The following is a 27,831-nucleotide window of genomic DNA, read 5'->3' on the forward strand; positions in this document are numbered from 1 at the left end:
GCCAGTTCGGAAACCGGACGGGAGGTGGCGTTTAGCTATCGATTATTGGCGCCTCAGTGCCAGTACAGCCCCACTTGCTGTACCAAAGATTACAAATTTAACAGCGACTTTGCAGCTGCACACCCACGGATGGCAGCGCGAGATGTAAAAGGTATGTACTTTATGGTTCCCTTAAAGGAGGAGGATAAAAAGAAGTTTACTTTCACTTTGGAGGGAATACAATATACATTTAACAGACTCCCACAGGGGTATAATCATTCACCCACAATTGCTCACGCTGCACTTGCTGAATTTCTACAGACAGTCTCACTCCCCCAAAAAGTGAAACTGTACCAATATATAGGTGATGTTTTGATTGGGGGAACTTTCCCTGAGAAAGTGGGGGAAACAGCAGCAGCAGCATGGCAAGCACTAAATAAAGCAAAAATTATAGCAGGTAGTGCAGTGATTCCTCCAGATACGTCAAGAAAAATCAAGGAGCTGCAAGTGCCAAATCAAGGAAGGAGTTACAACAATTAATGGGAACTTTAGGATACTGGAGGAAGCATATACCTGGATTTTCTTTAATTTCCCATCCATTATAGTCACTCTTATGGAAAGGCAAACCCTGGGAGTAGAAATGAGAACATAAAAAGGCAGTCAAAACTCTAACTAAAGAATTAAACAGATACCAGTCACTGGGACTAGTCACCCCTGCAACCCTATTACAACTGAATAGGGTTTTGCTGAACCTGTAACCTGTTCCAAACCGTCCCTGATGGGCCAAAAAGACCTTTATTTTTTAGCTCAACTGCATTTAAAGAAACAGAACAATGACATTCTGAATGGGAAAAGGGACTTCTATCTTTAGTCCGAGCAGTTAAAACAAGTTGAGAAAACCCATCAGGGGCAACTTGTGCAAACTAGTGGACTATTTAATTTGTTAGAAGCAGTCCTAAAGGGGACTGCTCCCCCAAGAGGAGTTGCACAAAAACCCACCAGCAGAAGATGGTACGCCTACCTAACAGGAGTTGCGGAAAATATGCAATTAATTGAAGGACACACTGAGGTTTCCAAATTACAGATGCCGATAAACACTGATCCTTTAACGTTACACCAGCCTTTTAAAACTTCATCCATTCTGGATGTACCACCCCTCACTGAGGATACACCAGCAGAAAGCATTTGGTTTACGGATGCTTCAGCAAAAAGGGTAAATAGTAGATGGCAATATAAGGCCGTTGCATTAGATATTGCCACTGGCAAACAAGTAATAGAAGAAGGTGAAGGCAGGGCACAAGTAGGAGAAATAAGAACAGTTGTTTTGGCAGCACAGAATGGAACAAAAATAATATATGTAAATTCTTACACTGTGTGGGCTGGTGCCACGTAGTGGCTCTGTCAGTGGGAAACCTTGAATTGGGAAGTAAGTAGATCCCCAGTTTGGAGAAGCAAATATTGGCAACTATTACTAGATATAGACAGGAAAACACCTTTCAAGATGCGACAGGTAAAAGCTCATACTAAGGATAATCAGCCAGACACAAAGTGGAATCAAAAGGTAGATGAGCTAACTAAAATTAAGAAAATCACCTTAAATCCTGAATGGTATTGACTGGGAGAATGATTACATCAAAACCTAGGCCACACAGGTAAAGACACACTCTGCTGCACAAAGTAAAGGCTGACCTATAAACAAAAAAAATTTATGAAACTATTCTTATAGAATATCCCCAGTGTAGATAGAAATTACAAGCAGATCATCCTGCTAAAGCACCACCTCTACCTAACAGTGAAGGGAAAACTTTATGGTCTGCATGGCAGATTGATTACATTGGGCCACTTAAATCCTCTGCGGGGTATCGATACATCCTCACAGGGTTGGAAGTGGTCTCTGGCTTGCTTGTGGCAGAAAGCTTATGGGCAAAATACAGTGTAAGGGGTATCATTTTGGTTCTCAAATCTACCTACTCCTGATGTTATTCAAAGTGATAATGGCTCACATTTTTCCTGTAAGGAAGTACAAGATTGGGCAAAACAAGAGAGAATTAAATGGGTGTTCCATACTCCATACTACCCTCAATCAAATGGGATGGTAGAGAGAGCTAATGGCTTACTGAAAAGGAATCTCAAGCCACATGAAGCTCTATGGGATATGAGACTTCCCAAAGTACTCCATCGGTTAAATAACCAATACGGACCCACTGGAAGCCCTGGAAGCCAAACATTCTTTGCTAAAACTGAGTCCAGCACTCCACTTACTGGGAAAAGAGAGTAACTGATGACATTACAGCCAGGACAGTCTGTGATGGTCATTCCACCATCCATCGGTACTGTGCCTATGACTGTAACTAAACCTCGTGGCCCACTTGCCTGGGAAGCTTCCTATAGTAGTGGTGCAATACATAAAACTAGCGCATGATGGATTTTTCCTTCTTTTTAACAGGGTAACTTGTTTAAACTCTCACCACCAAAACAAGTCTCTATTTTCTCTTACAGCACCCCGCAGGATAGCAAAGGGAAATTCTGTGTTCATATTATGATAAAATAAGCACAACAACAAGTGATTTAAACAAATCAGAACACCAGTTGTAGTCTTCTCCATTAGTACTGGGTACTAACCATACATTGATACACTGATACATTGCCTCAGTGGGAAAGAATTAATAGAAGGGACCACCAGTTGTTTGCGGATGCACTTGGTGTAGCCCAAAATAATGTTACTCTAGCTCTTACCTGTATCCAAACTCAACTGTGGATGTAATCCACAGTAGCAGCAATTATAAGAGAAGGCGAAGATGGCACTTTATCCCTGAAATTCAAAAGGTAATTTGAAATAATGCAACTAAATTTGAAAAATAATTCCAATCTTGGTAGTATTTAGTCAATTCTACTTATGACCCCATCAACAATAAGGCCACGGCTTTTGTCTTAACAATACACAATGCTTCACTATACACCATATACCCAATCATTGTGCTAGGATTAAATCACAATGGATCTGTACTCTATCCATTAGAATACAGGGTATGGGCCCAACAAAACTGAAAACAAATGGCAATCTTGATGTTAATGCATGTGTTGTATGGGAACAACAAGGATTTATTTGTGAGAGTAACACCATCAATGCCCAAGACATCTGTCTTGACACTGAATGAAATGTTCGTCATTTTAAAATACATCCCAGTGAAAACCCCGAAACCGTACTTGTATATATTGGAAAAGGGTGTGTTTGTATGAGAACCTTTTGTAATTTTATATTCCTAGATAACATTATTGTAGATACAACTAATCACTCAAATATTTGTGTTTGTAACTTTACTAAAATTACGGGATGCAACTTTAATTATTCAGCTCCTGTTATGTCTTATCAGTTGTTACAATCTAATTATACATTGAGTCAAGAATTATTGTGTACCCCCATCAGAATGAATCTTACATTGGTGAAGAAGCTACTACAACACAATGGCCTGTGTCAACTGCTAGAACATGTCCAAAACAATGGACACAAAACTCTAATCACCGCTCATCATGATAAAGAAGTGATACACCAAGTCTTGGAAAAAGTAAAGAAGGATGGAAACAACATTGGTGGGAAACTCTTCTTGGACAGTCACCAATAGCAACGGAAGTTTTTGATTTTGTGCTTCATGCAGTTGTGATTTTACCAATTCTAATATATCTATTGCTTATGATTATATTGTATATAAAGGTTTGGTACATGATAAAACAAACAATCCAACTCCAACCACCCAAAACATTCAAGCTAATATATAGAAAATTGCAGTCCTTCACTATCTACTTACCATGGATCTCTAAGCGCACAAGCTATCAATATACTATTTACGGCACAGAGACAAGAGGTGACCATACCACCACGCTGGGAGAGTGAGATGAATTGACTATAGTCACGGAGTGGAGCATGGTGGTATGCTCCCCCCCCCAACCTAACCTGTATTTCTCATAACCCTATTCAGATGATAACCACCAGTGGTGATTGTAATGGATGCATCTGGCTGTGATGGTTTCATCCTACTGAGAGTGGATTGAGGCGGAGTAGCTAATTTGTACAATGAGCCCACCTCACCGCAGTGCTGGTCAATGTCGGACTCAAGCCAGATTTGGAAGAAACTAACTTCTGTAGTCGCTATGTAAATATGAGTCAATTATCTTACTCCATAAATAGCGGACAGCTCAGGGCCCATTGAGCTCTCCTGCAAGGCAGTGGGCTGCAGGCCAGGGTCTCCCCTTGAGTAGGGATGCCTCTCAAGGCTACCCCTCAAGGTTGAGAGATTCCTTGACACAACAGATTCTCAGTAAGTGATTAAGAGCATGCTAAACTTTGAAATCTTCTATATATCTTACACATAAAGGATTGATTGCGCATATAGAATCCTTTAGACAGAAACCGTTGACCAAGCCTGGGACTAGGAGTGGATCCAGCTGCATCCAGACTCCTCTCTAAGAAGGAGTTTAGAAAGCAAGGGGATCCATTCTGAACCTCGTGACTCAGTGGGAGGGTTTCCCTCACAGTTTTGTCTGACCGTGTCCTCTGTGCAGTAAATATCAAGTGAACCTTGTCATCGAATCCTGTTAAACCACTGTCGCATCATTAAATTGTCATTTTATATCTATAAATATATTGCTTCTTCTCTCTTACGAGTGAAATGCATGACTCCATCCGCAACAACTCTACTTGGCAAGCACGTATGTTCCTTGGGTGTCATACCATTGACGCACCAGTATGTAGTTATATTTTCTGAGGTGCACAGTGACCCAGACACAGTTTTATTTCTTGCATCTCTGAACAATGATCACTTTAGCTCCCTGTAACTCATCCTTCACAATGAAGAAAATGCAATTTATCATTTAATAATAATTTAATCATTAAATATAAATTAACCAGTTAAATGTAAAGGAGTGATGATGGTCTTGGGCTAAGAAAGGAAACTGTCACCTGGCAGCATAAAAACCTGAAAAAAGAGAGAGATGAGGAGGTTCAGAGTGGGCTAAAAGGATTTAGGGTAATGTTTTCAAGATGAGCAGAATAAAAGAAAAGCGGAATGGAAACAGTGAAGGTTTACTAATAAGGGTTACTTGGGATTTCACAGTGTTTATGGTGATGTCTTGGAGCTACTCATGTGATTTTACATGGAGATAAAGATCTGTAGATGAGACCTCCCATTCTGTGCCACAGCTCATGAATCGTATTTAGGTTATACCCTGACAGCTCTTGCTGTTTCCCAGAGCATTAGGTGTTCTGATTATGAGGGCTGTGCCCTCCTTCCTCTTCCAAACTACCTTCCTTACAATGGCTCTTTCTGCATCATCAGCAAGGCACACTATTTCAGGATCACATGGAAGTGGTGGAAAGAAATGTGTATTTTAGGGACCAAAATATTCACCTGAGAAGGCCAATGTTCTCTTCACTGAATTTTAGGAACTTGTATTTATTTTTCAGCTTTCTGTCAAAAGGGTAAGAGGCTTTTGTTGAAGGGCAGGAAAGTTCCTATTTCTCAAAGATCCTTCCTAAATATCCCAAAATACTTTTAAAATAGTATCACTCGACCATACTTCTCTTTACTTATGGAATTAGTACTGGTACTAGGTTTGCTAACACTAGCTAGACTGTATCTTGAGGGGAAAAGTGCCTTCTGATTACCTCAGTAAATTAGAAATATATAGGAGCCTCCGATCAGGTGTTTGCCTGGATTGGGACTCTGGCTTCTAGTCCCCACACTCCATATTATTTGGGGAACTCAAGTTGAACTTGAGGTACACTTATCCTGTTCCACCTGTTTGAGATGCTTTTGTTCAGTCTGCACCACCAAAAAGGCCAGAAGAAATACAGCAGATAGAGGTAAATTTCAGTTTGGAAGAGCCTCCAAAGCCCTGAGGGATTTTCAACTCAAGGCTAATTAGGTACAGCACAGCTTCATCTTGCTCAGTTTTATTGCCTCTCCATCACTGAACATTAATCAGCCAGAACATAAGCAGACAATGAATCTGAAACCATGTGTAGGATGGGGTCTCTGAAACATGAGGAAAGGTCTCTGAAAATAGGATGTGTCTATTATGGTTTCAGACAAAAGACTTCCAGAAAACTGAAGTCAAGGGACAAGCCATGGACACAGAAGGCCCCTAGAACCAATAGTTCCAATAACCCTCGTCAGCTCTCAGCACCACTGAAGCACATGATGAGGCACACAAGCTCTTAGTCAGCAGACATGGCTTGCAACTGGGCCTTTGGAAAGAATTCCAGCCAGGCAGCCAGAAACTGTTCATGAAAAACTGTTTATTTTATATCAAAACTGATTGACATTCTTCAAAAAATAATTAAACCCAGTATTCCAAATATTTGTAAAAAGCACTAAAATATCATCATGCTGCTGGCAAACCCTCACTTTCATTTGCTTTCAATTCTGCTCTCATTATTTACTCTCACTAGGAAAAGGTGAGGTAAAGCCAAAAATAAATAAAAAAATAGGGGAGAAAAATCTACATTTCTAAGTTTCATAGGAAGCATTTTTCTTTTTTCAGCTCAAACAGCTTGGAAAAGAAGATACTTCAGGAAATCAATGCATCTGGCAATATCTTCTGTTACAGTAAGCTGCCCACCAGATAGCCATGTGTTGCAGAGTCATGCCTAGACAGTGCTGAGCTCGCTCAGCCTCCTACAGCCTGAGAAAGGGGTAAGGACTTCTCAGTCCTTCTCTGCTTCTGCTGAGATGCATTTTAAGGAGAGGAACTATGTCTCAAAGGTCATGAAAAATTTGCACGTGATGAGTTTGCATCAGATGAGTTCAACAGGATGGTTGTATGCAGCTTAACCTTAGAAGTGAATACATTTTTCTTTTCTTTCCTTAGAGAACTCTGCAACCCAACAGTGGGAATTGCCGAGGGTGCATGACTGTGTGTTACCTGAACAATTTCAGAGGGAATGAGTTCTTTCACAGTATCTCTTTTCCCTGGCCTCCAGCCCGGGGAAGTGTCTGACAGCTGTTCCTGCAAACTAATAACCTACTTGCTTCTAAGAGGAAGTGTGTGATAGTAAAGCATTGTATTTTCTGAAAGTTCCTGGAAAACAAACTGGTTATATGTTTACCTGTAATTGATAATCCTCCCTCCAATTCATCCCAGTTGAACACAGGCCAAAGAACCAGCTGTGCCGCCCCAAAGTCTCCTTCAGAAAGGTTGTTCCAGAGATCTCTGGAAGTCCCTCTCACAGGTGAAGAGCAGAGGACTAATTCACACTACAAGTATCTTTGTCTAGATATATAACTGTCAGAAAGTTCAAGGTATGTGAGATGCTACAAGCTTCCAGAGGTTTTCAAGGAAGACAGAAAGCAAAGGAATCTGGACCTTGTCTTTACAAGAAAAAAGCTATAAAGTCAAAATTCTACTTGCAGAAAGAACTCTGTGTCATACATAACTCCATTCATACCTACATCATACAAGTACTTCAATCTACAACAAAGAGACCAATTTTTTTCAGCCTTGTATTTTTATGGTAGGATGCCAAAAACTATGACAACTGACTGCCTCACTCACTCATGCTCTGTAAGAGTGACACCAAGATACCACTCCCACTCTGAAGCAGCCAGAGCACTGTGCAGTTTTGACTGTTTGGAACACAAGCCCAAAATGATGACCTGTACTGAGCCCTTTTCCAGTGCTTAAGAGCTGTTTGTTAACATATACCCAAACACTACAATTTATGTCCATCACCAAACATCTTGTGTAACCTTGAGCGACCAGAGCAGCCATGGGCCTCACTGGGACTATTGTCTTCCAACTTACCATGTGGCTTTCCAGAAATGCTTGACATCACCTCAACTCCTTTTGCCTTCAACTCATCCCCTGGAGTGAGTCGCCTCTGGATATGTCTCTCTTCATTAGCTACAGAGGGAGTATAAATGAGTAGGTTAGAATGGTCATCGGGCTTCTAGAAACAGATGTCAGGAGGGGAATCCTACCCTCTCTGACTGACGTAAACATCCCTAGAAGGTTCCCAGCAAGGCAAGTGAGGAATGTTGTCCCAGAAATAAAAGCTAGCAAGTTGGCATCAGATGAACCCTATAGGATGTTCATATGCAATTCCCAGTGAGGTTGCTGCAATGTGTGAGCACAAAAAAGCAAAAACCTAAAGGGATACCAGCCTGACTTGAAAAAGTAATTTAATTTTATGCCATGGCACTGCAGAGTAATTGTGCTCAGAATGACTGTTTTTACTGCCTAAATACATTTTTAGTACTTGAGCATCCAGGTGGATTCAATTGTGCTTGCAATTTTGCAGACATTAAAGAAAGAGACTAAATGACTGAGGCGGGGGAAAGAGAATACTGCACTCCTGCGAGACAGCCTGATACACGGACTAGAGCATAGCACTAGTGCTCAGGAGCCTCAAAGTCTAGTCCTGTTTTGATCACTGACTGACAAATGTTTTAAAGCTAGGCATGGAAAATGCAAACCAAGTCCTCTCTGTGTCTTTTACAAAAGTAATATAGCTGAAATCTTCAACCAGTGTAAACTGTCAAATAACAGAAGTCACTGGCTCCAACAGAAGCAGTATTACAAGCCAAGTCTGGTCAGCTGCTAAGAATAAGAACTTCCTTCTTGAGCATCTTTTCCAAAAGCAACATGTGATACAGCATGAATATAAACAACACTTGAACTGTTATGAAATACATTAAAAAAAAAAAAAAATGTGATTCTGATAAGCTAAAGCATACTTAGAAGTTATATATTTTATGTCAATAACTGTTTACAGAATCATAGCCTTAAGTGATACTCAAAAGCCATTTCACTGTTCAAAGAAGTTTTCATAAAGAAATAATGTACAAGGCACACTAAACACTGTCGGGCCAAACACATTCTACTGTTTATTACACATATTACATTCTTAAATAAAAATGCGTCACATAACATTTTTGCATAGATATCTTACAATATACCAATTTAAAAAAGAATTATGAAACAGACCAGTAACAAAAATAAATTTTTTCTTCATTAATAATTTTGTAACATTAACATACCACCATCATATAATACAAATAATATTTTTAAATCTTAAGACTTTTTGTACAGCAAAAAAACTGACAAAGTAATATATTTATATATATATATATATATATATAAAAAGCTTAAAAAAAATAAAATGTCAAAAAAAGGCAGAACTGAGGGCTACAAGATTGGGTACTTCTGTGATATATTAGAAATACCAGAGTAGGCCTGAGAGAACGTGACCGAGGGCATCTCCAAAATGCACTTGTCAGACACATCTGGTAAAAGAAAAATTATAGTGCAAAATGAAAGTCCTTCAAGCAATGTTGTTTGTTTTTGTTTTTGTTTTTTTTTTAAATAGGGAGCATTCATACTTTTCTTTGTTGTTGCTAAAAAAAAAATCCCCCAAACAAAAGTCTAATGTGTAGTAGAGAGCACGAAAGGCTTCAAAGGGTAAGAAAGAAAACAGGCCACTTTGCAAAGTAAGAAGAAAAAAAAATCTCAGCCTGCATTATTATTTTTTCAACTAGATGAGTAGACATGCTAAACTAAGGCCTTGTTTCTAATAGAAAAGCTGTCATGGTTTATATGCAGTGATTTCAAAACCAGGTACTTAAATTGGTGCAAGAACCTTCCTGTAGAGGTATCTTAATTGGTTGAAGCATTTCTTACACTTCAGCTTAACTGCATAGGATGCCAATGCAAACTCAATCCTTGAAATCAAGTAGTAGGTGCAGCTAAAAAGTTATTTTAACTAGACTGATACTATAACACAGGGCAACTTCCTGGTAGAGACATGGCCTTGGTAACATAGTAGTGTTTAAAACAGTGTTTTGATCTACTTCCAGAATATGACAGGCCTAGAATTTAAAATACAGTGATCAGTAAAATGTCTGTTGCAAAATATAAAGTAAAGATCAGCCCTTCAGCCATCAGGCCTTCTAGGGGCTGCGTGTTAGCTTTTCATTTCCCCAAGAGCCCAACAATAAAGGCTAAAATTGTCACCTTTCTGTCCATTCTAGTTCACTTTTAGTGTGTACATGCTAAGCCCTCGTCCCCCTCCCTTCCCACCTCCCCTCCTAGTCCCCGAATTTGCAGTCTACTCATTCACAGTACACAGCAACATGTATTTCCCAGAACTGTTGAAAACTTTCCTACAGAAGCTGACATGATTCCTAAAATGCAGTGGCAACAGCAAGGGCCCTCCCTAAATCAAAGCGATAGGCACGGTTGGCTACTACAAAGCGTAAGTCAGTAGCTCAGTTTTCTCTTCTGTGTAGGTATATACAGTATACTGTTGTACATCCACACCCACACAGAGATAGGGTGGAGAACCTGTTTTCTGGCAGTATATAGAAGTTAGGACGAAAGCACTTAAAAAAATCATCAAAGCTTTCATTTTGAAAATTGCAAAGAGTTCCAACTTCAATTATTACACCAAAAATGCCATTAACAAGCATTAAGGAAAACTATAAAACCCTGTTTGAAAAATGACGCCTGCATTTGAAAGTTTTCAGGGAGGGAAACCCATTCTTGAGGTGATAAAGGCAGCGTACCCCCCTATCTCCACATTTTTACGTATATAATTTATATATACAACTATATCATTATATATATAACTTATATAGCACGAGTCTGTCTGGGACTTCTTCCTCTAAGGGAGGAGGAAAGTCTCAACTTTATGAGACAGATCTTAGTACCTGGTAGGCCAGATCCTACAGTTCTAGTTCTTACAATGCTAAATCTTGCCACTGAAGCCAGTGTAGAGCTGTGGAGGAGAAAGACTGAAGTAGTCATCCCTAAACTATTAATAAAAAGAGACGCAAATGTGACAAAAGGAAGAAGAATATCCAAGTTGGAAATGATCATTCAAGTTGGTGTAGATTTAATGCTAATGAAAGACAGGCAAGACTTGTCAATGAGTAGTTGTAGTATCTTGGGAGGAAATAATTTTAATCTTTCAAGACAGAGTTAAATAGAGTTATTATCAAGCATTGGTTTTGTTCTTGGTATGTGGGGATCTTTGCAAGTGCAATTCTATCTGAAATCAGCAAGAAGAACTTTAAGAGTGTTGGATTGGAGGCATCACCCAGGATATGAAAGCTTAAAAGCAGTCTCAGGGGATGGAATGACAGGATGTGCCAAGTCCTGAATGAAATCAAGAATAAAAGCCCTTGATCCACTGGGTGCTGGCCTAGTAACATCAAATTATTTACAAAATTTTCCTTTTTTTATTCTTTAAAGATTTTGACATACAATAAGGGAACAGGCAGAGAAAAGGAAACACTTAAGCAAGTTGGATTTTCATCTGTTTTGTCAAAAGCACCAGTTATGATCTCTTTTGTGCACAGATAAACTACGTTAAATAGGAGGAGCAATCTTTGTGTTGGAGACAGCTAAAAAGTCCATATTGTGTAGGGCCAGGTAAAAATGAGGGAGAAAGCCTGATTCTGTAGATATCAGAAAGGTCACAGGTTAAGATACACTCAATCACTGCAACTATCACATTGATCAACTCCATTTTAGTCATACACCCTAGTGATTAGTTATTTTTTTACTCATGAAGTTAAAACAGTTCCAAAAGCAAGGACCTGGGGGCTCCTCTTGCATTCAGGTTCTACTTCCTCATCTGTGTTTGGTCAGTGCTTTCCACGTATTAAGTGAAAACATGCAAACCAGTAAACCCAATTCCAAAAAGTCTGAGGAAAATACAAATGAATGAAAAAAAAAAAAATGTTCACCTTCGTAGAAATATATGTTGTTTTATATTTCAAGTCCTGGAAACCATTTTTGAGACATCACATGGGTCTTCCAGGCTAGCAAACTTGTTTCCATAATATCTGGTTGGTCCCTGCAGCTGTGACACATCTCACAGTATGATATTGCTTCAAACTGTTTTGCTAAGGGTTTTGGGTCTTCTTAAGATTTCCTCCTCTCTAAGTCTCGTGCACGAAGAAGAGTTATAAAGTTCTGTTCCACCAGTACAAGACTGGGAAGAACTAGAACCAATATACATTTAAGCAGTGAGAGTTCTGAAATGAATCATAGCAACACAGAAAAATTAATGTTGGAAGGTACTTCTGAATGTCACCTAATTCAACACTCTGTTTAAAAAACATTTTAGTTAGATCAGACTGCTCAGGGCCTTGTCCAAAACATTGAAAGAATCTAGGATTTCACTCCTTTCTCTTATTTGCCAATTTATCCATGTAATATAATTTTCTAGATTGAGTACTGGCTATTGGAAAAGAACAACTCTGGGATAATGAAAAATAGTCTGGACTCTGGAATCCTCTTCTCTGTTAGACTAATTTTTATAAAATACATGTGATAATTTAGGTTTCTTTTTATACTGTAAGGGGAAAACCAAACAGAACAAAGATGTATTGAAATGCTGGTTTTGTCTAAAAAGTGACTAAAATACAGCATCATGTGTCTTCATATTTGATATAGTATGAGTGAAAAAATGTTGTTGGTTTTTTTTTTTTATTTTACAGTAAACCAGCAATTATTATGTTGGAAAAACAGAATTTTGCTTGCCAGGCCTCAAGCTGGCAGTATAGAAAGCATATTTCTAGAAGCGTATTTTTATACACAGATTTAGCAAATCTGATTAGAAAAATCTTTACATTGGTGCTTCCTAAATTATTTTTCATAAGTCAGTTTTCAAAACAGAATATTGTCATAGAGTATAGCTTGTCTCAATTAGATAATGGAAAAATCCAGAATAAATAAATTATATCAACACTGTAATATATGAAGTATGTCTTGATCGGGAATATTCTGTCTGGTTTTGGTCTCCCCTCTACAAGAAAATTATTGACATATTGGATTGAGTCTAGTAGAGAGCTACCATGGAGATCAGGTTATGGAGTACATGATGGAGGAAGAGAGGCTGAGAGACATGGTTCAACCTTAGGAAGAGAAGAGTAAGGGTAGATCTTATTGCTGTCTACAAATATCTAACAGAGGGTGTAGAGAAGAAGCCAGACTCTTCTTGGAGGTGCATAGTGGAAGAGACAATGAAAACAAGTTGGAACATGGAAAATTCCTACTTGGCACATGGATTTTAATTTTTTTTTCTTTAAACCATAAAGGTGGTCAAATATTGGCCCAGCTTGCACAGAGAAGTTGTAAAATTTCTATCTTTGGTGATACTTAAAACTCAGCTGGCTATGGCCCTGAGCAATCAGCTCTAGTTGGAGGTAGGCCAAGATGGCCTCTGGAGGCCCCTTCCCACCTGCATGATTCGATGATTGACTGCTCTGCTGCAAAATATTATTTAGCTATTCAGAAAAACTTGCATTTGCTTTAGTTTCTTCCTCTATGTATGCTATTTTGTGAGACTTGTCTCAGTTTGTTCTTATCCTATAGTTCCATGGCCTTGGAAACCATAATCTGGCTTTCTTATAATGGCTTCTCTTTTGAAAATAGGCATAAATCTAGCATGAAGGAAACACGGTTAAGCTTCTCCTTTCTACAGCTGGATAACTCAGTCCTCAACCATCACCAAATCATCTATTTATAGGTTTGCTTCCAAGAAGCCTTACAGAGAGGATTAGCCTTTCCTCATTAGTCTGTTTCTACTCATAGTTTACAAATAGAGGACAACTGTACAACCTTAGCAAGGAGACCAGCCCAAAAAGGATCTAGCTATAACAGATTACACAAGTTTGAAGTGCACATCTTAAAATGTCTGCAAAGAAATAAAATGTGTCATTGTAAAAAACGAATCCTGGAATGTGTCACTAATTATGCCTTTCCAAAATGGAGACTTCTTCTACAAAATACCATCTATGGTTCAAAATTTTAGTAATGACTAAGACACTTACATATAAGCACCCAAAAACTGAAGTCCAGAGACTGAGTATACCTTGTGAAAAATATCTCCCTTTACAAACAGAAGAGATGGTCCCAAAGCTGAAAATCTGGCTTCAGAGTTCCAGACCTGCTACAGAGAGAGCCTGAGAAATCGGAAATCTGGTTAAGTCTCTTATCCCCCTTTTTCCTATGTTTTTTTAGACTATTCGGATCCATGATTTAAATGTAGGCCTCTGTAACAAAATAATGTGACATTTCAGCATGTTTTCTTCCATGGGGCCCTGGTCCTGCCATATTTAAATAAGATGCCAACAAGACCATATATGACAACTGGAAGCAAATAATCAGTCTTGCTTGATTTTTTCCACCTGAAATAGAATCTGGTATTTAAACTGTCACTTAATTATTAAGGTTGGTAGACTACTGATAGCATGTCTAAAGGCAGGTGTGTTCAGAGGTCAAAGGAGAATATTTATGAGGGTTCACAGCCAATGAATATCATAGCAGTGGGTTTGAGAGCACACACTTTAGGACACTACAGTAGTGAAATTCTAGGATTCTCTTATCTGTTTTTTAGTCTAATGCACTGACTGGATGCTCTATAGTTTCACACAGCTGAGGTTTCAGCTCCCATTAGACATCTGGCAGGATGCTCTATATATTCCAGCACAAATTGGATTCTAGGGCCCTCAGTCCCAGTGGAACAGCTGGGTGGAATGGCCATAAAAAGTATGCAAATACAGAAGTAGAGAAATACGAGATTGTCAGCAAGCAGTGCTCCGCAATTTTTAAATGTATACATATATATAAGCATATATATATACACATATAGAGTATAGTTAGTTTTAAATCTTTGGAATAAACTCAGTTTTTGTTCTCTCTCTCTTTCTGTCTGTCTTTTTTTTCTTTCACTCTCTCTCTTGCTCTCTCATGCTCTTATCAACGAATGTTACATCATTGTCCCTTAAAGATGGTTAGATTTTGGTCCGTATTTCATACCATATGGACCAGACATCGTATTTCCCCACTGTCCCCAAAGTGTTCCATTGACAGTCACAGTGTTTTGTGAAAACTGTGAGGAAAAACAGCATTTTTTGAGTAAATTCAATCTCTCACTGGAACCAAAGGTTGCAACATGCTGAGAATTCAAGTGCCAAGGATCCCGGTGACGGCTCTTAAACATCTATCAAGTCTCTTGTTTGTTCTTTTTTCCCCTAAGAGTACAGTTTTACCTCCCAAAACATAAATTAAGGGAAATATTTAACAGTCAATGAGTCAAAACAGTCAAAGAAGGGCAGTTGGCTAATACAGTATAAAAGAGCAGCAACCATTTGTGGACCACGCGACATTTTGTTTCATTTCTAGACACATCTTGTAGGGATGGTCCCAGAATATACAAAATATACAACCTAATGACCGCCTGCCTGCTTGCATAGGCCATTTCTATGGTCCTAAATGCAGTCTTTGGAGTCAGGGCCAGTGCCAAATAGTTTCAAATGCAAGTTATGGTAAGATACATTTTTTTGTTTTTCTTTTATAATGAAGACTTTAATCCACTTTGAGCCAACAAAATAAAATTATCAGTAGGACTGATGGGTGAGCATGACCTCCACTTCTCCTTGATGGTTCACACAGTAGGCCAAAATGGACCTCTAGGTTAGCAATACTTTAGACCAATCATTTGGAAAAGCCTCACTGCTGTATGTAAAATCCAACCCTTCCTTCACCATGCACACTGTTACATTTTTTTCATATAGGAGTGGGCTACAGCATCAACTCGATCAATGGAAAAGGAGGACTTTGATAATTTCTTTAAAAGGCTAATGCTGAATGAAGCCATTGTACTTGGAAGAGGTTCTTGATTTCCCACTCAGAGACTGGAGTAGGATTTTTGGCTTGGGTTTTTTTGTGTGTAAGATGCTCAACAAACATTAGCTTTAAATTAAAACGTCTGCAGGTGCTCTTTACACAAACAAAAGTCTAATGTTTTAAATTGGTTAATAGAAGAACAGCAAGAAAAAGCAACATAATTCATCACTAAGTCACTGTGGGTTGTGGCTAACATGCTCACATGATGTGGAAGGAATCCTGTAGTCATGCCTGTGTGGCCAGTCCCAGACCAATATCCAGGTGAAGACAAGGAGTTCTGAAGATCACTTGTTCGTGGAGAAAAGAGAAAAAATGTTTAAGCTTCCAAATAAGCTCTTAAAGTTTTTTGTTCAACAAATAAACAAGAAGTCCTAGCTATGGCAATAAGGTGAGGCCTACAGAGATATTAGGTGCTGTTTCTCATGGGTTTATCCCTTGGCCACTTAGCCATCATGGCAGCAGCTTCCAGAGTCCCTAGTGCATATGTTGTGCAATAGCCAAAACAAAAATTAAAATAAAAACAACAAACAAAAATATAGTCCTCCATGAAGTCTACATAAACTCAGGCCAAAAAGAGGATATTTGTGTCACAAGTGTCACTCCACAGTCTACTGCCATTAAGGCTACTGGTATTGACTTAAAAGGATCTCAATAGCTCAGTTCTAGGAAGAAGAACCAAAACCAAAATAGGTCAAAGTGTCTGTGAGAAGTCTGACGCACTGAACATTGGGAATTCTCGGACAAAGAACAAATGAACCAAGAGGTTAATTTTGGCTACCAAACTGGGATTTGGTTTTCTAGGTCATTGTTTTCCCCCCATCTATTTAAAAAGAAAGTTAGTGCTACAAATATGCAACTTCAAGACGACATATTCTCCTATTGAGTTGCACTGAGAAGCAAGTTAGATAAGCCCCTCCTACTGCCATCCATCTGCAGGGAAGCCTCCTCCATTTTCTTTTATTTCCATTGGCAAAACCAGGAAACAAATCCAAGAGGGAAGAAGTACTATAAGAAATTGTTCCTCCTCATTGACTTCACCTCTATACCATTTCGTTGCCTGCATCTTCTCCCATCCAGCTGGGGCAAGGCATAAAGAACCGATGTACGTACTGAAGTATAATTGGGTGCATGACAATGTGAGTGTCTGGTCTCTGTACAGAGGATTACACGTGATCAAGTTCTCTTCTCCTGCAAGGTAGACCGTTGTAACTTGAGTTCCACTTTCATCTCACAACACTTAGCTCAGATGACATCCGTGCCAAGCTGACTGATATTTAGATGTGTCTCTTCATGTGGAGGGCAAGGTGATCAGACCTGGAAAAACACCTGCAAAATAAACCAAGCGGGAAATTAAATAAACACAGGATTTGGGAGGAGAGTGTTCCTACTCCTCCCTCCTTAGGTGTAGGAGGAAATATATATCCAAGTTTAGAGACATTCCTTAGATTATCCACGGATTGCCACCAAACTCTGTGTGATTGAACTCTGGGACCACAGATGGCCAACTATCCTGGCTATGCAACAGCTAGACTACTCTTCTCCCTTCTCTGTTCCTCTCCCTCCCTCTTCTGTCACTGAGTCAAACACCAGGGAAAAGTGCTCATCTATGCACCTGTAGTATAAAATCAAATATTTAGTATAAATGTGTGTGTCTGTACATATAAAAAAATTAAATAAAACAAGCCAGTTTTGTTCAAGTACTCAGCAACACCAGTTTTAAAAGCCACCAGCTTTCTCAAATGCCCAATACCTGCAACAAGCACCAAAGTACGATGCCAGTTTTGAAAGCTGAATTCTCCTTTCTATCTCCAAATTGTAAGGAAAGCTAGTTCAGAGTTCGGAGGTTGACAATGCGTCAGGCTACATATCTCTTCCTTTCTCTCTGCTGGGAATCTCAATGCTAATATGTGGATGTTGATGAATGCTATCTCCCTGAAGGATGTTGAGAGAAGATAAGGTATTATGCCTGTTCTGTAAGAGTGAAAATTGAGAGACAGAGAAGGCAAGGACGTTGTAAATCACATAAGAAGTGTGGTAAAACCAGAAAAAAAAATGCCAGGACTCCAGCTTTCAGCTCCCGTTCTTTATCCACAAAGTCATTTTTCTCCATCTCATAAGAAAACTCAGTGTTTTGACATTCTGAACATGTAGATGGATGCTGATGAGATGGACTTAGTGCAGTGACCCTAGAGAACTAGTTGAGTTTTAGGGCTGGTCTAAACATACAGTTAATTGAGAATAAGGTAGGGCATGAATTTGAAATGAAGAATCTATTCTTGATTAACTCCCTCTCTAAAGGCTTATGACTGCCTTCTTCTGAAATTACTTAATCCACTTGGGAAGTGGGTTAAAATACTCAGAATAAAATACACTTACTCCAGAAGAGCAACCCCACAAAGAGTTAATCAGGAATTACTATTCTAGAACAGCTGCCTTGTAGTAGACATGCTGCAGGGCACTCATAGCAGCAGGAATGGCAGCCCAAATTCAGGCACTTCACACCACCAAGATATTGTCAGAGTGATCAGGGGAATAAGTTCTCAGGAGGACAAGTGCTCTTCTTCCCTGTCATTCAATATATACCCCATTTTATCAAGACTGCTAGTAAGCAAGGATATTTTTTTCGACTTCATAACCATTAGAAATTGGAGTGAAAGCACCAACACATTTCACACACACCATCACAGTGTCACTAAAGATATGTATGGCACCAGAGAGCAAACCGCAGGGCAAGCGGGCAGTGGTTCTGGCTGCCTACACCAAAGCCCTAAAATGGAGCCTGACTGTCAGAGCAGCAGGACTCAGGCACTCTCAGAAATTAAAATTCTACTAGATACTTCAAGTTGAGCACCAAAAAACAGGAGTTTTCCAAGTTCCCTGCAAATCTTGGCTTGCCTTCTTTCCACTCTAAGCCACAAGACACTTGCTTATTTATTTTTACTAATAGCAGAAAACATCTCTTCTAAATATCACACAAAACCCCACATTTCTGTGGCTTTTGAGTAAACTGTTTTTGTGGGCTCCATGGGCAGCACAAAAAGCTACTTCCAGAACTGACTTGCCTGGAATGTCTTTTCACTGCCTTACAGATTTAGAGTATAAAAGACCCACCAACACTGGTATGAAAAATATCCAAATGGCTTATTATGAGAATCTGGATAGCTCATACACAGGCAGTGAATCTATTTCCAAATAAGCAGTAGTTGAGTATTTAGTATTTATCAGAAAGTAGGGAAAAGAACAAATTGAACTACTCAGTAAAAAAAGCCAAAAAACAAAGATAAAAAAAAGAACGCTCAATCTAAAGGCAAACATGCAGAGGATAAACACGCTAAGCAGAGAAAGGCAGAGAAAGAGAAGAGCCATAAAAATGAAGATATTTTAAATAGTTAGGCATTCTTTTTTGTCCTGATGGCAGTATTCCCCTGCACAGGCAACCTATTTGCATCTACATGCTGAGATGAGCGATCAAGATGTGCACCTTTAAGACAAAACCTGCAAGGTTTCTCTTTATTTTCAAGAAAAGCTAGATACTCATCTTCTGCAGATAAGCATAGCTCTGCTCAAGTCAGCTGTTCTCTACTGACTTGTAGCAGCTTACAAGGGGGTTAATACCTTCAGAGTGGCTAAAATTAAAAGAAAGACTTCAAAGTAGGAGGGAGGCTGCATTCCTCCAAGCTCCTACATGAAGCACAGCGAGACAGACGCAAATCTGACAATGGACACTTGGCTTTCAACACAGCAGGCTCAGCAGAGCTAGAATTTTCTAGCCCTAGGGTGCCAAAATACACCCTTGGACCAACATCTCTCTCATCAGTCTGAACTGAGAAAGCAGCATGCTCTGGTTACAAGGGCTGCCAAAACAAAACAACAGCTTGAGTGGCTGCCAAAAAGACATGCACCAGCTGGCACTTCAGTCTAGGACTAGTCCTAAGACCACCACCCAAGCACGGCTTTTCCTCTCTGATTGTCTCTGGTATAGATGCAACCCAAGAAAAAGTATGCTGAGTCACAGCACAGCAAGATCTCTTAAAAATATGGACCCAATACATTGTTTCACATCAGTAACCACAGTATTAGCATCTAGTATATTTTTAAGCCCTAGAATATTTTTATGGCTAATAAAATGGTACCATATCTGCTAGTTTATAGCTAATAAAATGGTACAATACTAATTCTTTACATACTCCTGCTGACTAATTTGGTTAGTTCTATCTCTTGGTAAGGCTGGTGGATGGTAAAACAGTCCCTACAAAATTTTGCAGCTAAATCACACTGTCAAAAAAAGCTATAGATCAGCGGACACATTTTTTTTTTTTCCTTCTGGGATAGGGGCAGAAGTGGAAAAGGCTCCACAGGATATGCTGTCAAAGGAAACTTCTTTCTTCACAAATTAAGAAACAGCAGCTTGCTGGTTTCTAGTCCTGCCCGTGAGGCAAAACCTTGCTCCACACCTCGGGCTCTACGCCTCTTCCAGTTCCAGATCAGCTCTGCATTTTGTACATAGGCCCATCACATCTTCCCCATCATTCCTCCCCCTGTCCAGCTCTTCCTAGAAAGGGCAGTTTATGCTAGAATAAGATACCTTAATTCTGAAAGTCATACAGTGATGCACGATACATAAATTCCTTGCTCCCAAATATGATTTCTTCCTTTCTCTTTTTGCTCTATCTCCTTAGCAACACAGTACTGTTTGGCACTGAAGCCTCTGCAGGAGAATAAGGGAAGATAACTACGATGAGAAGCGACTATATTGCTCAGCCATCTTTCTTACCAGCTGTGTATTCTCCACTGTGGGATGTGTTCATTCCAGCTAAGTGTGCAGTCAAAAAGGAAACTACGTGCACATGTGCACACACACACACACACAGAGGAATATATACCCCAATAGTCTGGCACTAAGCTTACTTCTCCTAAACACGTATTTATGCCAAACAAGAAAGTACCACTACCCTGTCATCTTCTTCCTTTTGGAGTGCTGAGGGCTCCTCACTGTGTGAGGAACATAACCCTAGCCCGTGTTTCTGAAAAGCAAAATTCCTGGGGAATGCTAATAACCAGCATATCCTTGGTGTCTGGAAGGGACTTGTACACTGCTTTCCACACCACTTTAGCTGATTCTCCTTTCTCTCCTGCTGCCACCAAACCACACATTTGCAGTACACGTGGTGCTATTCAAACCAGTGGTAGTTTGCCAGCTATAACTAACGATGTGATCCGTGGGCTGCATGGTGTTGGGATAGGGCTGGGACATCAGGAGAAGAGAATCACATCTTCTTATCTCTTTTGTTTTAAAATTGACCTGTACATGAGGACATTAATGCCCCTCTGAAGTCAGCCAGAAGGTCAGAGACACAAACGCATCTGAAAACAGGCTGGGAAGGGAATTGCAGCCATATGTTATGTATGCATAACATTCTCCTTCTTTGTTATCTGAATCACTGCTTTCATGCTCTGATTGCCAAGGTATGGCCTTCACCTCTGAACAACAACCGGCATATGTTTTGTGCTATGTCAGTGTTGTTAAAAGAGCTCCAGAAGGCTCCTTAAAGTTTAACGAGTCAGGACGTCTGAGGGAGTGACCACAACTCCTGTCAATAATGGTGAGTGCAATAAAGGGTACGGTTCAAATAAAGAGAAACTCTTCTCCAGCTGAGAACCCTCGCTCGGGAAGGAGCAGCTTTAACACTAGAAGTCTGCCTAAATAGCGAAGGACAGATTTAGGCATATGTTTCAGTGCTTGCTGAGGTGACATCTGCAATAGGCGATAGTAGAGTGGTCTGTGAATGAGAAAAGAAGGAAAAATAGTGGTATGGCAGAGTGGACTGAAAGAACAGGCACTGTCACTCTACAAGCTTGCAACAACTGACTGGGAGAGTAAGGACAAATCTGTCTCCTACCACCACACACAGATGGTATGTGCATGGAGTTTAACAGTGCACAATTCCCAGAACTTTTAACTTATTAATAAATATTTTTCTTTCATCTACAGATTCGGCTGAAGAGCAGAAAATGCATTAGATGATTGGAGGAATATATCTCTTGACTGCAGTGACTGAGTTGGCTGTCAAAGAAAAAACCTAGGTAGGAAGGGATAATAAGTGGAGGGAGAAGAATGAATAGCTAACAAAGGACTGAAAGGGACTGAAGAAATACTGACTGTATTTCTTTATATTTCTGTTAAAAATATGGTCTGCCCTGACACAGAAACCCTGGGGCTTTGTGTGTATGTGTGTGTGCATGTGTGTGTTTGTGGGGCCAGGATGGTTAGTTTGTTCTTCAGAGGAAAGAAAAGAGAAAGGCAATGACTTAAATTTAAAACAGAGAGCATAACTCTTCTCCTTCACTGAGGTGCTTATACAAAAGCAGAACTCCAGAGGTCCCTACGTGGCTTATCCTGTCCCTCATTCTCAGCAAACAAAAGATAATCCAGGGATAGAACAAAAAATAATCCAAGAGGAAGCCCTTCATGGGGGAAGGGGGGCGGGAAGAGGGGAGACAAGGGCAGAAGAGCACTTAAGGAGATGAAGCTCTTGGAAAGGCAGGATGTGAAAATGATCGAATTTCCTTCCCATAAAAGGATGGGGTCCCTTGTTTATGTCCCACACATCCTCTCTCCACGCATGTTCTCTGCTGGTCTGGTGTACCCAGAGGCTTCCTAGAGCCTTTATTGTATTACAAAACGTTTCCTTATCAGAGCAGAGAACCTTAGTGCTGCATTAAAAAGATGGGTAATTTTCTTAAGCCTCTTTTAAAAATATATATAAATAGGATTAGCTGGATAACATGTTCAGATGCAAGCACATTATTTGATTACTCAATAGTGGATCCAGGTTTCACCCAGGGCACTGCCAATCTCCAACTGGGGGGGTGTGAGGGGGAGAAGTGCTCATTGTTCGATCCTGTCAGTGCTGTCAAGAGTCATTACAGCGGTGATTGCTTTTGCTCCACCCTAATTTCTTATCAATTAGGATTGGGCATGGGGAGGAGAGTTTTCTTTTGGGTTTGTTTCTAAATTCAAAGAACCCAGCTTTCAAAAATGCTCAGCACCAAGCAAGGATGACCAGATTTTTCAGAAGAGCTTACCATTCATTCACTCAGCTAAAGCGGTGAGGACCGCAAAAAGGAATCAGCAGTGAGCAGCAGCAATCATGGCTCTCACTGGGAGCTGCTGGGTGCTCAGATCACCAGTCAAAGCTGGTAATCTCATTTCTGAGTGCCCAGAGGAGAACTGTTGCATGACAGGCCCTTCAGGGACCCTGGCTCTGGGAATCTGTCCGGCTTGTAAATCTAGGCCCACACAGAATAAAGGTGCAGAGTATTTCCAACATTAAACAGATGTCAAGGGTAAGATTTAAAAGTGTAGGAAAAGGTTCACTAATTAGTAAGAATGTGCATAGATCACTGATCCTACACAAAACAACTCCATGAACTTGAATTGTAATGTGTGCCTAAATCACTCTTGTGCTTTTGAAAATTATGCCTTTTGCTGTCTTTTATTGACTCTCCCCTGTTACATCTGGGGAAGCATGGAGCCCTGGACTCGGTGGTAAGGGAAGACAATGTTCATACAGAAATTAAGTGCCTTTTTCCTAGAGGTTTCCTATAAATTTGGGGCACTAGTAGCACAACATACACACATACTCCCCATTCCCCCTGTCATACACTCAAGTATCTGTGAGGCCCACCCTGCCAAAATGCAGGCAGTCAGCAGTGGTGCTTGGCATAGTCCTTGAAGCAGAGCAAATAGAGGGAGCTCTGCCTTTGTGAGAGAACCAGCCTTATAGGACCAGGAGACAGAAAGCTGTGGAGGCGATTTGTCAAGAGGTCCATCACTGACGTGGTCTAGGGCCCTCTGGATATCTCCTCTGCTTTAAGAGTATTAACAAGAGCTGCCCTACGGACTGAATCCTGTGCCCACAGCAGACACTGGCAGGTTTCAGTCAGACCTATGCCTGGTTCCACATCTTTCTCTGTGCTGTGGGATGGAAACAGCTTAGGCTACTTAGGAAGTATTCCTGGCTCTGCTAGCCTGCCTGGCCATGGAGGCTGAGAGGACAGGGCAGAGTGGAGGGTCTCTCCTTGGCTCGGGGATCGAGGCAGTGGGATGGGACACCAGAAGAGGCCCCTCTGCCAGGAGCCAAGTCTCTTGTCTCAGGGAGCTGGCAGCTCCATGATACTCACAAAGTCCACATGTGAACACCGTGTTAGGAGGCTGCATTACCTGTCGCAATGGTTGCATTTAAAGGGCTTTGCACCCGTGTGCTTTCTGTAATGCCTCGTGAGCTCGTCGCTCCGTGCAAAACGCCACTCGCACCCTTCCCACGAGCACTTGTAAGGCTTCTCACCTGCAGAGGGGAGGAGAGAACAGTCAGCGTGGCAGCAGGATTACTGAGCACTAAGCTTGCAAGCCCTGTGTCCTCCCACCTCGCCTCTGTCCCACTCAGGCAGGTCAGCCTGTCACACAATTCATGGCCAGTGTGGGATGGAAACAACTTAGGGCTCATGAAACACGGTACTGAGGGTAGATCCAGCCCAAATTTTACCGCTGCTAAAATTCTTGCACAACCTTATTTCACATTGCTAACAAAACCAGTCAATTACTCTTCAAAGAAGCCCTCAGAACATCCCCAAATGCCGGTCCTGCCGTGTGGCTCCAGCTCACTCTACCCTTGCCAGATGAATTACTACGGTACCTGTGAGTGGCTGTACTAACACCTGAACATACTGTAGGTGTGCACCCCTATAGAGTGACCACCATCATTGCATCGCATGTTTTACCCTGGCTGTCATTTACCCCTGGCATGGCCAGACACATCTGTTCCCCTTGAGCTTTCATGCCTGCTGCCCCCCTAGGACTGCACCTTCTTTAGTTGCTTCTGCCAACAACAACTTTTCCTTGGTTCAAGAAATTATGCGTCAGGACAGTGAGTGTGAGAGGAAAAACGTTTTCTTTAAGTCAGCTAGTCCTTCGGGCTTTTTGCGCTACACCTTTATCAGCTGTCATTCTGACCCAAAATATTAACCATACCACTGAAGGCAGTGAAACAGTGCAGTGATAACACAGGAGAGGTTTTGGTCTGCTGCGTTCACATCTACCCATCTTCTAATGCAATCCAGTCTCTGAGGATCAGTCTGCCATGGTGTAACATCCATGGAGTCATTAACACCTTCTGATGAAGAATTCAAAGGTGTCATGCCCCCCTTTTTCTTATACAGTGAACACGTATTTGTGTGCATGCAAATTTATCATCTCCCCCCAGAGCAAACGCTCCAGTGCATCTCCTCCCATATAAAGTCATTGTCACTATTCCCCACGCAGTCAGCACCGTATGGATGCATTAGAAGAGGAGGGAGCTGAAATAAAATGCAGACAAGAAATCACTTTCACTACCAAGCTTCTAAATTGGGAATTATAAACAGAGAAGGGATTATTACTTACTTATTTGTTCTTAAAATTGCTGAGAAGGTGATCTTAAAAAACCCACCACTGACCAAACTGAAGTTGCAGTCTGTATGACCTCTCTCTGTCAGTCACGTGAAACAATCACTTGGCCACAGCAGACAAATTTCTCAGTGCAGAGACGTAGATTTCTATATTTAGCATGTCTCTTCAGAAAGTAAAGGAGTGAGATCTGATTATATGAGACTTATGTATTTCAAGGTGACAAACTGGAGAGGCCAAAGGAGCAAGAAATGTGAAAAGGGCCAGAGAATTGCATCAAAATACATTTTAAAAAAAGCTATTCTCTGGTGAGTGAGTTTCTGAGGACTTATTGCACAGGCAGCTCTGCTGCACAGTGGTCATCCGCCCCAGAGAGAACAGCAGAGTGGGCTGAGACATTAAGTGAAATTGAGCCATTTTACTGGCCTCTGAGAAGTTTCTTTGGCTCAGTAGCTCAATTAAAGGGTTCATTGGGGTGAAGCAATGAAGAAGAGGCAGCAGCCATCAAGACTTCGCCAAAATATCCATTTGTCCCTCAGTCCCTGAATACAGAAAGGCCAGTCTGGATGTCTCTGTTGTGTGCCCCAGTCCACCATGGGAAAAAGCCCAACAGGACAATGGACTGAGCCAACAATAACACCACCCCACTTAGATTGTGCCTGCCTGGTCATCTCTGCGGACTTGCCTTTTCTTTTTTTTTTTTTTTTTTTTTTAAATAAGATTTCTTCAGGGAAAAAAGAAAAAAAAAAAAAAAAGAAGAAGCAAGAAACTTCTTGTTAGGAGCCAAGTGCTGGTGTCTTGTTTCTGGACTGGTTACTCGACTGTAATTCAAACACTGTCGCCAGTGCTGGCCCCAGACACTACAGCTGCAGTTGCAGTGCTCTCCCTACCCAGCCCTCAGTATACTGCATCTGCTCTCCCCTTCTCAGAGAAAAGGGGTTTCCCCAGCTCTGGCCATGTCTATGATGGTGCACCGGTTCTGTCTGCACAGCTCATGCATTATTTTTAAAAGCCACCAGTAAACAGGCCTCGATGATAACTCAGCTTCCTTGGTTCTCTGACGCTCTCTAGTGCCTACCTTAGAGTGGAGACAGCCAGGCAGACAAACCGCCTTGCAGCGTGTGTTTGCTCCACATGCTGCAAAGTGAACGCGAAGGCAGCTGCTCAGCCAGATCTGGCAGGTACAGCCAATCTGAATGATACAGTCGCCTACAGAGCAGAAGGGTGAAGGAAAAACATCCTGGGCTTTCTGTGAAACAAGGGCTATTAGGACTGAAGCTGAGTTTGGCTTGTTAACATTTGTCAAGAGCTCTGAAAATGTACAGTGCTATATAGGTTACGAGAGACAGAAATGCCAACCATGATTACTGGTAAACCCATGGGATGCCACATATCTCTGTTTCTTGCTGCAGGGGCTCCTCTCTCAAGCGTTCCTGGTCTGGCCTTGCACAGCCCTGAGCTGAGTTTTGTTTTCAGATGCTTTTCCTCTGTAACCCAAGCCCCTGTTCCACAAAATGTCAGACAGTACCTCTTTGTGCTCCAGACAGCATGCTGGCATACAGCGCTCCGTGTAGCACAAAAATAAATGCAAAGGAGCACGGTGACCTTTACAGCCATGTCAGACGGCTCCTTGACCTAGAGACCTCAAAGAGGTTACATTTCCAGCCCTCCCGCAGCTACTCAAAAACATGAGAGGGCAGGAGGAGAGACACCTCCATATCTCTGCACGTGAAGACGAAGAACAAACTGCTTATTTAATGGTTGCTTTCACCTTAACTAGAAGATGAAATGAGAGCGTATCTTGTCAAGGTGCACACATGTAGGAAGCATGGGAATGAAGAAGGGGGGGAAGGTCCTCCTACCTCACTACTGGCAATGGCAGGGAAAAGAAACAGGAAGGATCCTTTCCATGTGCCAGGCTGCCCTTCCATTGTTGCAGTGGATTAATGAGAATAAAAGGATAGATGATGAAATCCTCCTCTGCTGAAGGCAATGGCAAAACTCCCACTCACTTTTCTACAGGGCCAGAGTCTCCCCCTTTTCAACAAATTAATTATGAGCTTCAAAATCCAATTAAAAATAGGAACATCATGAAGCTGTGCTACACTGACTTTTTTCAGGCTCTAATTCCCCAAAATTAATAACCGCACTTAAAACTCATGCCTGCAAGCCACACCCAGGAAGGAGGCTCTACTCCTTAAGTCACCTTTATTCAACACAAGGATCTGTGCAGTGCTTAAAGCCATAAATCCACATTTATACAAATGTGCTCGATGGAGAAGCCAATGCACATCTGAAAAGAAGCAGATACCCAGATATGCAGCTGTTAAATACTCAGCTGTTTCAGCTCAGAACATGCTCCACACCGTGGGGCCAGATCAGCTTTCACACATCCACAGACGCACCTGGGAAGGGCAGGCAGCCAGCAATGCGGACATACATTCAAGCACTGAATTATGCAATTTTCTGAGATGAGCACTAGTGTTAAAACAAGGTACCATTTGCTTATGGAAAATCTTCTAGAACCGATCCAGAATAGTGGCTCTCACCTTTTTCTAATTTTTTTCTCAGGAGGTGGAGACCGCTACCTAGTGATTTCAAGCTTACTGACCCCATTCCAGTTTCCTTGGGCAGTATGTGCATCAGAGAGCAGCGCACCGCGGTAAAGGCGAGCTGTGTGAAACAGCGGCTACACAGGACCCAACATCCACACC

At 41.1% G+C, this 27,831-nt stretch overlaps 1 protein-coding gene across 2 annotated transcripts in view; it reads right to left on the reverse strand.

Annotated features, from left to right (window-relative positions):
* Window positions 1–8,836: 8,836 nt before the first annotated feature.
* Window positions 8,837–27,831, reverse strand: part of KLF7 (Kruppel like factor 7) — a 64,421-nt gene continuing 45,426 nt past the window's right edge. The window contains exons 3-4 of one of the 2 annotated variants that reach the window (XM_033010906.2): window positions 23,897–24,020; window positions 8,837–16,998 (exon numbers count right to left, since the gene is read on the reverse strand). In XM_033010906.2, the coding sequence (XP_032866797.1) occupies window positions 16,947–16,998; window positions 23,897–24,020 (176 nt within the window). In that variant the 3' untranslated portion in view covers window positions 8,837–16,946. The remainder of the gene's footprint in view (window positions 16,999–23,896; window positions 24,021–27,831) is intronic. The other variant, XM_033010907.2, reaches the window with a different exon arrangement.

Source organism: Tyto alba, unplaced genomic scaffold (genome assembly GCF_018691265.1).
Source record: "Tyto alba isolate M040663 unplaced genomic scaffold, T.alba_DEE_v4.0 Super-Scaffold_7, whole genome shotgun sequence".
NCBI classification, from domain to species: Eukaryota; Metazoa; Chordata; class Aves; order Strigiformes; family Tytonidae; genus Tyto; species Tyto alba.